At 41.9% G+C, this 12,698-nt stretch overlaps 1 protein-coding gene across 1 annotated transcript in view; it reads left to right on the top strand.

The window, feature by feature from the left end:
• The window catches only part of AGPAT4 (1-acylglycerol-3-phosphate O-acyltransferase 4), a 68,826-nt gene that overhangs the window by 31,766 nt on the left and 24,362 nt on the right, over window positions 1–12,698 (top strand). The window contains exon 4 of the mRNA XM_058021023.1: window positions 5,658–5,827. Within this exon, the coding sequence (XP_057877006.1) occupies window positions 5,658–5,827 (170 nt within the window). The remainder of the gene's footprint in view (window positions 1–5,657; window positions 5,828–12,698) is intronic.

Below are 12,698 nucleotides of genomic sequence, written 5' to 3'. Positions count from 1 at the left end.
TGACACCAGCTGCTGTTCACTGAGATAAGATGCTTCCTTCTGCTAAGGACAGAGCGGAAATTTTCATGCTATTTCTTACCCAGAAAATGTGTTTTGTAGTGCAAGCCTCACATAGCAGTTGTGACATAAACACTCAAAAGTATAATTCTTCAGATTTCCTTCTCCATCCTCACAGTCCATCTTAGAAGAACATACTGTTGGTGTGCATGTGTCATGGGTTGAGTCTGTCCAGGTGTCAGGCACCTACCAAAGCCTCTCACTCATTCCCCTCTGCAGCTGGACAGAGGAGAGAAAATTAAACAAAGTGGTCCTGAGTTGAGGTAAGAAGCAAGAGAGAGATCACTCATTAAATATTATCACAGGCAAAACAGCTCAACTTAGAGATGTGAATTTATTACTAACAAAGCCAGAGCAGGATGATGAGAAGTAAAAGAAGCCCTTAAAAACACTTTCTCCCACCCTTCCCTCCTTCCCAGACCTACCTCCTACCCCAGTGGCAGAAGGAGAAAGGGAATGGGGGTTATGGTCAGTTTCTCACCCGTGGTTTCTCCCACTGGTCAGGGAGAGGGGTCATTCTCCTGCTGCACTGTGGAGTCCCTCCCACAGGAGACAGTTCTCCATGAACTTCTCCAGCCTGAGTCCATCTCAGGAATAGCAGCTCCCTGCAAACTGGTGCAACGTGAGTCCATCCCACGGGCAACAGTCCTCCCAAAACCGCTGCAGCCTGGGCCACTCTTCCATGGGGTACAGTTCTTCAAGGACAGGCTGCTCTAGCATGGGAGGAGGGCCCCTCTCTCCATGGGTCTCCCATGGAGTCTCAGCCTCCTCTCAGGCATCCCCCTGCTCTGGTGTGGGGCTCCTCCACAGGCTGTGGGTTTGGTGGGAATTACCTGTGAGCAATGCTGTTGGACAGACATCATGAGGTACTGCAACAGGCACTGCCTGTCCTCATGGTTAACAGGAGGCTCTGGCATATTTGGTCTTTACTATTTGGGGTGATGTTGTCTGGTTGAGCACAGTTGGGAGAGGGTTAAGGAAAATGCATCATGTAAGTGATTTGTCGTCAAAAGTATTGTTATTATTTGACCAGTTGTGACATACTTGAAAAATTGGAAAGGATTTGCACGCAGAAAGCCTTCTTCAAGTTTAAAAGAGAAATTGCAATATTCAGATTAAACTCACGTTGAGAACAGTTGATTGAAGGTTAATTTATCTGTTTCCCCATTTAGCCTGTCAGAGGAAGGAGAGTTGGTACATAGGTATTTAGGTAGAGTAGGGATACAGAACAGACAGTGACAGAACTGTCTGTGGAATAGCATGTTGGAGATACACAGGCATCATGGAGGTGGCATTAACAATAGCTTCATAATCATCATTTATTTTCCCAGCTATCTTCTGACTGGTCTTAGAGTATTATAGATTAGGCTTTCTTTAAGAGGAAGCAGAAGTCACTCGTATGAATCCACCAATATGGAAAACATGCATGTGTTCTCAGGACAGATATATGTTGTTTCTTCTTCTCAAATAACTTGTCACTGTAAGAGGGTCAGTGACTTCTTCCCACAGCTTATTGGGATCACCTGCTAGCTGGAGTTGGTAGCTTGAGCACTTCCTTTAAGGCTGTCATCTCCCTTCTGCTGATAACTAATTCCCATGAGGAAGTGAATGTTAAGATCTTTGTAATAAACCCACTGGTCATGATGTGCCATTCCTAACAGTGAATGGTTTAGTCAAATAGCTTGGAAGGGACACTATTTCTTAAAGATATGCAAGCTTAAAATAATAAAGCCTACAAGTAGGCCAAGGATGCCAAAATCAAAAAATATTTTTGGGGGTGTGTGTACACATGTATAGGAAACTGTTTAAAAGAAAGCATTGGAATGAGACTGGTGTTCCTTTTGCACAGTAGCTTGCAGTGAATGAGCTGTAAGCATTTGTTCTTTGCTGAGCAGTTCCTCTGTGGTGCTGCTTCTGCACACAGTAGAAAAAGCCAGTGGTGTTTTGGACAACAAGAAACCACATGCGGAAGAGAGCAACTGAGCAACTGCCTGATTTTGTGCCCATACAGAGCAAACATCAGTGCCATAGGAACTTGCCAAGCAATGTGTTTTCTTTCACTGTTTGTTGTACTAATTCCTTTGGTCAGCTATACTGTCCCCAGTCATTTGTGGCAAATGCAGCGCATTATTTGTGTTGGAATATATGATTGTTGAAGAAAGGTACGTTAAAATAATTTCCTGCAAGCTAATGTATGTGACTGGGAACTTGAATGTGTGAAAGGGCTGTGCTGTGCTTATCTTTCTCCTGCAAGCACATCCAGTAACTCATTGTGACGAGTGGGGAATTAAAAGTCACCATTTCTTCCTTCCTCTCTCCTGGTGATTTCTGTCCTTAAAAGCACAGACATGCAATTAAGTGTTATTCAAGGAAGTTGCTTAAAGGGTCTTCCAAGGACACTGGGGCAAAAATCTGCAAAACCAGACCTGAAGACACAAGAGAAGAGTTTTGGTTGTTTTTCTTTTTAAATTTGTGTGCATGATTCCCCATAACCCTTCCCTACCATCAGCCAGTACTTTTGCTGCAGGACAGCTTTAAGGGAGGGAGAAACAAATCCAGAGATATCAATGGTTTCACCACCAGCTGCAGCAGATGGTGGGGGTAGGGAGTGGGACGTGTGGTGGGGCTAAGGGAAGAGAGGACTGGATTTTGGTCTTCTGTTTAAACCCACAAAATCACAGAACACCAGGCATCCTACATTTCCCCACAGGTGGAAGACCAGGCCCTCTGTGTTGGAGTGAACCAGAAAACTCCATTATACCTCATTGGTGCAACACGTTCATAGAAGAGAATCTGAAGCTGGAAAGCTGATGCTTGGTCTGGCTGGGCTTCCTGTATGACCTCACTTATCTGGGGGAAGGGAGAGAGGCATTGCTTGACTTTCCAGCTGCAGGGGTTTTTTCCCCCAACAACTAGTTTCTGTTGCCCCTCACAGGAAAGATATATATGTTTTTTTTATAAAAATAATTTATTTTAAACATTTTTCCTGTGGACGTGTAGCAATATTCAGCTCTGAGTTCTAGTTTCACATACCTAATCAATGCAAGCAGAGTTCCTGCCTTCAAGTTTTCCTCAGAATTACTTGCAGCTTCTGCAGAGAAGAAGGAAGTAGAGACCAGAAATAAATGCCCAGTCAGGTTAGACAGCAGAGTGAAACACTAGAATAGCCTCTATAAGGAATACTTGGAAGTATTTAGTAAAACTCTCAGGCAGCTTTGCAGTGAATTCAGAGGTTTAACCCTCCCTGTGATGCACAGAGGGCTTATAAGTAGTTTAGGGAAGATATAGACCTGCTTTTCTTAGTTTCCTGTAGACTTCATTCTATGAAAAATTCTTAGGAAGTGCCCCTAATAGGTGTAGTCTGAAAATCTGGAAAGGTAGTAAGTTATTGTAAGGCACAGACTTTGGACTGTGTTACCTGTCAGTCTTTAACCTTATTTTTGCATTTTTTAGAATGCTTTCCCCAGTGTTGTATGCAGTGCAGTCATTCATCATGCAGCCATTCACCCTGTTTGCTCTTTGAAATAATGGTCAACAGCTTGCCCATTTGTTATGCTTTTATTTGTGTGGGAGAGTTTGCTATGCTTTTACTATATATTCCCATAAGAATTTTCTGAGTTCTTTTTCTTGATGTTGCCCTGATACACAGATTAAAGAAAATGAAGAGATTAAAGGAAATGAAGAATGTCATGGAGGGAAACAGTTCTGTAGCTCTTTATATAAGGTTGTGCACTTACTTGAGAATTTACAGATTACTGTTCCTATTGAGTCAATGCAGAATTATGCTTTTAATAAAACTTTAAAATAGGTAAGTTATAGTTAATCTTGTAAGCAAATGTTTCCATGTTTATCCCATAATTACAGAATGGATAAGGTTAGAAGGAGCCACAGCAGGTCATGTGGTCCTTATCAAGAATAGTTAGCTAAAGGAATTTTTAACACCTTCTACAGGTGTTAGAATAACAGTGTTAACTGTTTTAATGGCTCATTCTTGCAAAACTTTGAGGTGTAAGTCTCAGTAAACTCTGTGTGCTTCCCTTCTTGCCTTAAATGCTGTTTTTCATTTAATGGCTTTAAGGCAGTTCAGCTCTGCCTTGGAGATTTTTTTCCTAGTTACTTATTCTGGAAGTGCTGGCATTGGAGCAGCTCAGATTTGTGCAGTGAAGGGCAAGGAAACTGTCCACTCTTGCAGGAGGTAGGGGTGTTCTTTGAAGCAGGATGAGTGCTTTTTTTTATTTCAGAGAGGTAAAAAAGCTCAAAATTCCTAGGCACACAGGGTATCCATATTAAGCATTTGAAGTTATGATTTCTCTCTGCCAACAGCTTCTTCTGAAGCTAGTTGTAATGCCCTGCAAGGAGTCTGCCTTCAAAGCAGGGAGTGGAGATTTCAAGTTCCTATGGATTTTCTCCTTCCTTTGCCTTAATTCTTTGGCAGTGTCACTGGAGGAATTGCTTTGAAGGTGGGAACTGCTTGAAAGGTAGGAGCCCTCACAATGTGGTTGAATATGTATTCATCAGCCCAGTTGTGGCGGTAAAACTCCAAGAAGTAAGCAAGTGGACTGATAAGTCAACCATTTATCTGTTTCAGAAACACGCTTTTATTAAGGTATTTAAGGTAATGTTACCTGAATAGAGATTGTCTGTTAGCCTGCCTGTAACACTATTAGATAGAACTCATTCAGATCATTAATGCCTGTTCTCCAATGTACAGCACAATTTCATCCAAGAGCTTCAGGCAGATAATTTTACTCATGATGGCTGGAAATGTAGACCTGTTCCTAGCTGGTTTATGTTTTCCGTCAGTAGATGGGACCAGTAGAGGACCACAGTGGAAAAGGAATTCAAATGTGTTTCAAAGACTGGCCTGATTTTGATCTTTCATGAGGTAAATGAGCATTTTTGGTGCCTTCAGGCTTGTCTTAAGGCGGGAGAGCATCATGGATATGTCATCCTTCCAGCAGAGGCATTCATGTGGCACCAGAGAGATATGTTTCACTTAACAAGGAATAGCCCCTTGCATTAGACCATTACTTTGGTTCAGAACTTTCCTGACAGCTTTGTCAGGAGGCAGACGTGCCCTTAACTCCTTTTCAGTCTCAGACAGACAGCTTTCATTTAGCCCCGCAGTACTCCCAGCTCAAGACATGGGTTGCTTTAGGACAGCCATTTTTTTCAGGTTTTCATTTTACATCTCTGTGGAGATAGAGCTCTCCGAGTTTCTTGGCTTTACTGACTCACCTCAATTTCCTGTGCCCCAGACCAGAGTGATTTCGCCTAAATAAAGGTTTGATTCACAAGTCTTGTGGTCAGACTTAAAGTTCCAAGCAAAACAAACACAAAGTGTACAGTACAAGCCTGTGCTTGATAATGGAACAAGCAAATAGGAAATGAAAGGCATATGATAGTCACTAGGATACTGCTGAGAAACCACTTTCCAGCTTGTAAAGATAGCTGTGTTTTAAACAGCCCTCTTACATGTTCTTCATTGCAGCACTTTCTTTGCCACATGCCATTGAGGTGACTGATGTTTTCAACACATTACTGACTTGTGGTTTTGCAGATACTGTGTGCATTCACATATTTCTCATTCTTTGTTTCAGAGATGGTGATGTTGCTGGAATGGTGGTCAGGCACCGATTGCACCCTTTACACTGACCCAGAGAGTTACCACAAGTACGGGAAGGAGAATGCCATCGTAATCCTTAATCACAACTTTGAAATTGACTTTCTCTGTGGTTGGAACTTTTGTGAGAGATTTGGGGTCTTGGGGGTGAGTTTCTTAGTATATAAGATAAATCTCCTTGGATGTGGAAAAAACAGCAAAATAATTGTGTTTTTGAATTAACAGATGTGTGCTCAAATTTCACTAGGCTGCGGTCCAAAATTAGAGGTGAACCTAAAGCAGTGCAGTGCAAGTGTGTGGAGACAGGATGGCTCAGGAAACCACAGCTATTTTAAAAGCATTGCCGTTAAAGCTGATGAAGGAAATATTTTCTTAACTTGTGGAGATCATTACAGTTATTTCTCTCTGTGTGTTTACTAAGTAACTATTGCAGTTCCTTGTGCTGCACAAAGATGAGCTAGCCCGTGATTCTTTCCCAGTTTAATTACAGAATTTGTTTGCTTTTTCCAGCGTAGCCTTACAAATCCACAGCTAGAGTTTGAATAATGTAGCCTGCCTCTCTCAGAATGAAAGAGCAGCCATCACTTAAGATGAGAGAGGCTGGCTACATCTTAAGTGAAAGCAGTAATTAAAAGCAGTAAGAGATGGGGGAGGCATGAATTATACATGATTGAATACACTGCTGCATTAAGCTAGGGGTTCATGTGCCTTTGTTTTCTGGGTTGCTTTTTTGTTTCCCCTGTCAGATCATGGGGCTAATTCAAGCCCCCATCTAAATCAGCCTGACTTCATTCTGTGATGGTGATGATATTATCTGTCTATAAAGGATTTAGATAAGAGTTCCTCCCTCATAAGGAAGAAAACCAGTGGCACATTTTGGCAGTGTTCTTCAGCATCCTTGTAGCTTTGATACTGGCCTCTGGCAAAAGTCCTGACCTTGGATTGTGTGAACCTCTGATTTTTGTGGCCTTCCCTTTGGACTTCTTGCATTTTCTGGATATTTAGGCACCACTCCTGTCACTTTCAAATTAGAATAATGGCAGTCTGTTTAACAAAAACGGGGCCTTAAAAGGGGAGGAAAGTGAACCTAAGCATTACAGGCTCTTTATGTAACCAAAATGGCTGTTGGCTTCTGAGTAACTTCTGCCATGTTATCTAGGACTTGAGTACAGAGCTGCAGGATGGCATGGAACAGTAGGAAATGTAGGGAAACCTGTTCCTATGTGCAAAAAAACAGTGGTGCTGAAGTACAGTCTGTCTAATTTGGTAAGCCAAATGCCCTCAGTTCTCTAAATAAAGCTGTGTTTTAGAGGGTCAGAAAACACCAATGCAGAAAATTGAGGGATTTTTTCTGCACAAAGTAAATGGGGCCTACAAGGTGAAAAATACCTTGTTTTACATCGTTGCTGTGTAGTTGGATGGAATCTTACTAGCTGCAATTTTTAATAGTTTTCCAAGTTAATAAGGTTTCTGTTTTAGTATTTTATGTTGTTACCTACACATAAGGAAACCACAAAGTAGAAACTGTTGAAATTACTGTGCTGCACTAACTGAAAAGATATTTTTCCTTTTTTTTGGCTGCTTGCATATATTATTCAGTTTGCATGTATGCTAATCTTAGGATTATTTTAGAAACTGATATATGCTGGTTGTGATATTGCTTTTTTTTTCTTTAACAGCAAAACAAAAGCAAGTAAACAAAAGACCCAAACAACCAACACAAAACTATTTCAGTCCTGAGAAATGTACTGTGGTTTTACTTCCCAGAAACTGTTCCCAGAAGAAATAGTTTCCATGTGCTCTCATTTGCATAGATGTCTTTACTTAACAAAGCAGTGCATTTCCCTTTTGGGGCAACCAGCCCAAGTTCTTCTTAAGCCATGTTAAAAAAAAAAAAAAAACATAAAGAATGGAAAACACCAAACAGTGATTTTCCTGATTGGATTGCCTATATTGCTGTACTGGTACTTGTCTTGGGCCAGTGCAAGGGTAGGTGATTGTGCAGTGATGAGGAGTGTAGGTGGGTGACTTGTGCTGCCGTACATGAGCTTCCCCTGTGCAGAGTTTCAGGGCATGGTGTGGCCCACAGTTAGGAACATAAAAACCTTTATGGCTGGCATTTAGGAAAAGAGTTCCAGGAAAGAGCCAGGTACACAGGGGCCTTTCTGAGGTGTCATAGCCTCTGGTGTTTTTTAGCTCAGGGACTTTGTGAGCCATTGGGTGTTTATATTTAATGATGTTTAATTGTATACTCCGTGAAGTTTCTATGCAAACTTTGGGTACCAGCCAACACCTTGCTCAGCTTATCTCATGTCCGCTGCTGCTGAAAAGGAAATCTTGCACTGCAGTCTCCTGTGTCTGTTATGATGCTTGTCTGCCCTGTTTGGCCATGTTTTAAAACTCTTTCAGTCTCTTTTTTGCCTTAACTAATCCAGTGAAGAGGAGAGAAATGTCTGGGGAGGAGGAAGAGGGAGAAGGTGAAGAGAGATTTGAGCCAAAGGAGTTGGAACTGACAGTGCTTGGCTTCAGCAGGCAGAATGGCTTTGTTGTGACATCCAGCTCTGCCCTGCAGCTCTGGCAGACAGCAGTAACAATCTTAAGAGTGTCACATGCATGTTCAAACTCTCAGTATTTTACAGCTAGAATATTTCTTTAATGAAGCCCTTAAATGTAGTAATTTTTTGCTTGGTTGTTGTGGTGTAACCATCCAGGCAGCTAAACACCACATAGCCACTTGCTTACTCCCTGCCCCCCTTGGGATGGGGGAGAGAACTGGGGAAGGGAGGGGAAGGAATTTGGGCTTGAGGTAGAGTTTAATAGGACAGAAAAGGAAGGGACAAAAACAATGATAATCAGTGATGGTGATAAAAGAATCAGAGTGTATAAAACAAATGATCCACAATGGAGTTGTTCACCACAGTCCCGTTCCTTAGCAGTGGTCCCCAGCCGTCTTTCCCCCTGGTTTATATACTGAGCATAACATCAAATGGTATGGAATATCCCTTTGGCTATTTGAGTCAGCTGTCCTGCTGTGTCCCCTCCCAGCTCTTTGTGTCCACCAGCCTGTTTGCTGGCAGGGTGGTGAGAAGCCAGAGTCCTTGATGTAGTGTAAACACTGCTTAGCAACAACTAAAACATCCTTGTGTTATCAACATTATTCTGCTCCTCAACACAAAACACAGCTACTGGGAAGAAAATTAGCTCTGTTGCAGCTGAAATCCAGACATTGTTTTTGTTTATTTGAACATCCTTAAACTTGTCTTGCCCCTTTGGTTCCCCAAAAAAAAAAAGTCATTCCCTTTTGAAAACTGCCTTTCCTGATCTTAGTTGAAACATTGTGCATTTCTCTGCTCCTTCTCTTGTCTCTCTTCTCCTGAACTGGCTTTCTCCTTATACCCAAATTGCCAAAATCCCTACAAGTTTATAAAGCTCTATCAGTGTGGCTTTGGTTTATCAGTGTGATTTAGGGGTTGGGGTTTTTTTGATGTTTCTGGGAGATGGAGTTGCATAGTCTCTTGCCTGTTTTTAGGTTTGTGAATCTGAGTGCTCTACTAAGGACTCAGATCTTGGCATGTGTATGAATGAGGTTCTCTGCTGTGTCCTTCCCTTTTCCTGTCTGTGACATTCCAGTCTTAGGATTTACCTTATTGGGACAGCCTAAGCACTGTGTCCCCATTCAAATGCATTAGTAGCCTTTACTTTCCTCAAGGTGTGTTGCTAACCATTCTCTTGAAAAAAGACCCAACTGGACACCAGAACTCAAAATCAGGACTTGGGCTATTTCTGAGGAGAGAGCTGTTATTCAGGATTCTTACCAAAAGTACTTTATTATGCTCCCTGCCTGGATTCACTGCTTTGTTGCTTGGTCTGACAAAGCAGCAATAAAATAGCTTTGTTAGTAATTTTAACAGCCATTTGTCTGAGATGAAGACATTAATATTGGCAAAAATTGCCTGTGCTTTAAAGCAAAACCTGCTGGTTTTAACCTTAACTACCAGTTCCATATGTCAGGCAACTTAATTTTATTTGAGAGTTGCTTATGTTGAAGCTTGCTGTTCAAAAAGCTGAGTGTGGCCTTAAATGTAGGTGTGAGAAGATACTTTTTTCTATTATTGTATGAGACTAATAGGTGTGTGGGCACAATAGATTGTTTGTGCATTTTAATATATTCACACATTTTTAAACTAGATTTGAAGTGTAAAGGGACAAAATCAGGCTTACTTGGTAAGTCTGTGTTACCTTTCCAACATGGAGAAATTTTATTCAATACAAAGCATGAGGAATTAGGAGCATAACTAAATTTCTGGAATGATGGCTTTGAGTGACTTAAGAGACATACCTAGCCATCATGATGTCACAGAGAGTATAATATGAAGGAGTGATATATTTCAAAAGTAGAGCAGTTGGAATCACTGAAAGTATGTCAGTGCTGAAGGGAGCCTGCAGAGCAAGTAACTTACAAGGCAGATTGCTGTTGCTAATAGTTTGCACTACAATGAACTTATTTTAAAACTCAGGAACAAGTTTTGTTGGACTCTTCCAGCTTTCACATTGATTTCATGCTGTTTGTTGTGCTCTTTAAACCAGAGGTGTTGAATAACTGAGGCTGGACATGTAGAATCATGATTTTCTTTCTTTGACAGCACAGTTGAGCAAATGCACTAAAGCAAGTTTGTAAAAATACTTTTTTTAAGGTGATGTTGGTGCAGTCATTCATGAAGGAGAGCTTCATGGGCATTTCATTTGAACAAACTTGGCCAAAATAAATAAACCTGGATTAAAATGTTAGTATTGTAGATAAGTTGTTCCTGTCCAGTGGTAATTTCATTAAACATCTGTTGAAATTACACCATTCTGAGCACTGAAAATGTTTGACTTCCTTCAAGAAGGCAGATTACGTGGAATAAGTCAGCACTTTTTAATGATTATTTTTCTGTTGAACAAGCTGAATTTGAATATTAAAAGCAACTGTCACATGTTTACCAAAGCACTTTAGTAAAGGAAAAGTTAGTGGCTGAAGTCAATTATAGTTGCACTTTTTCCCCCAGGTACTTTCACAGGAACTGTGCATGGGTAGATGACTGAAACAAAACAGCTCTAGTTATTGTAAGAGGGATCACAGAATCACAGAACACACAGAGTTGGAAGGGACCCACAAGGATCATCAAGTCCAACTCCTGGCCCTGCACAGCACCATCCCCAGGAATCACATCGGGTGCCTGAGAGCATTGTCCAAATGCTTCTCAAACTCTGTCAGATGGTGCTGTGACCACTTCCCTGGGGAGCTGTTCCAGTGCTAAACCCTTTCTTAATATCCTTTTCCAACCTAAACCTTCCCTGACACAGCTTCAGGCCATTCCCTTGGGTCCTGTCACTGGTCATCCCAGAGCAGAGATCAGTGCCTGCCCCTCCTGTTCCCCTCACAAGGAAGCTGTAACTGCAGTGAGTTCTGCCCTCAGTCTCTCCCAGGCTGAACAGGCCCAGTGCCCTCAGCTGCTCCTCAAGGCCCTTCACCATCCTCATGGTTCTCCTCTGGACACTCTCTAACAGTTCAATGTTTTTTTTATGTTGTGTCCCCCAAAACTGCCCCCAGCACTGGAGGTGAGGCTGCCCCAGCTCAGAGCAGAGCAGCACAATCCCCTCCCTTGCCCTGCGGGTGATGCTGTGCCTGATGCCCCCAGGACAGGGCTGGCCCTCCTGGCTGCCAGGGCACTGCTGGCTCAGGTTCAACTTGCCATCAACCAGGACCCCCAGGTCCCTTTCTGTGGCACTGATCTCCAGCATCTCATTCCCCAGGATACAGGGCAGCTTCCAAGGGGAGGCCTGATGTATTCCTCCCTCTCAGGAACAGCCTTGCCAGCATAATGCTCTGAGGAGTTTGCTTTGTCTAATTAGTTCTGTTGTTAGCCTTCCTTCTACTGCTAGAACAGATGGGTGCATAAAATAGTGTGAGGTGATTTAGTTTATTTTTATGTGCATCTAAGGAGTCATACTCACACGTGTCTAAAAGAGGGCTTTTAAATTTTAAAAATGCATCAGCACAGTAAAAGAATCAGAACGTGCCCCAGGGAAGAGTTCAGACATCTGTTGTGCTTTTGTGGTTATACCTGCGCTAGAGAACACACTTGCTGTGTTCTGTATCTCACTTTATCTCACAGTCACATTTCTTGGTATCACTGGGCTAGGTGCAACTTCTTTCCTGCCTCTTGTGAAACTCATGTTCTTTTTAAAATATGTAAAGTATTAAAAAATAGATATGGTGAAATAGTCATTTTAGCTAGCTTTTTGGACTATAATTTCTGTACTTTAAAGTCTGCAGGACAGCTATTACATTGTCTCTCCTGACACTGTGTTCTGGAGGCTTTGTGCCTCTACACAGAGTACACTTGGGTTAGTTTATGGTAGTTCTTATGACACTCAACACTTACTGTAAATAAACTTTAAGAATATGTTGAAGTTTCTTCTTTTTTGTGGGGTGGAGGTGGTGGGGACAGGGCTGCTGTTGGCCTTCTTGTGCAGGAAAATGGTAAAAGGAGAGCCTGTTTCTCTGTGCCCAGTTTGTGGAGCTGGAAGAGGAGGCTGAGTTCAGTGTTGCTGCTCTCATGTAAGGGGCACTAATGTACAACCTGGCTTGAAACTGAAATTGCTGCAGCTGCTTCTCAGGGGAGCAGTGATCTGAGCCCATCACTGAAATTATGAAATTCTCAAATTCTCAAGAGGGAGCACTATTATTGCAAAGCATTAAATCATTAGATAGAGATGATTCCCCCATTCTTAGAAATGGAACTCTCTGTCATCCTCTGTTCTGCTTCTGTGTAACAGTTGCTGGTGAAGCTGTGTGATGTGCACTTGCCTTCCAGTCTTAAGCTTTTAGATAGCTTAATTATTTAAGGAATTTTCCTTCTCAAGGAAGGAGAGCAGATGAAAAAAATGAGCTGAGATAAAGAATTAGGTCAGGTCTCTTCTTGTAGCAGCCAAATGAACTAGAGTGACTAAAAAAGTAAAAGGAAATAGTTTC

Source organism: Melospiza georgiana, chromosome 3, assembly GCF_028018845.1.
Source record: "Melospiza georgiana isolate bMelGeo1 chromosome 3, bMelGeo1.pri, whole genome shotgun sequence".
Lineage (NCBI taxonomy): Eukaryota > Metazoa > Chordata > Aves > Passeriformes > Passerellidae > Melospiza > Melospiza georgiana.
This window is presented reverse-complemented; position numbering and strand designations above follow the sequence as displayed.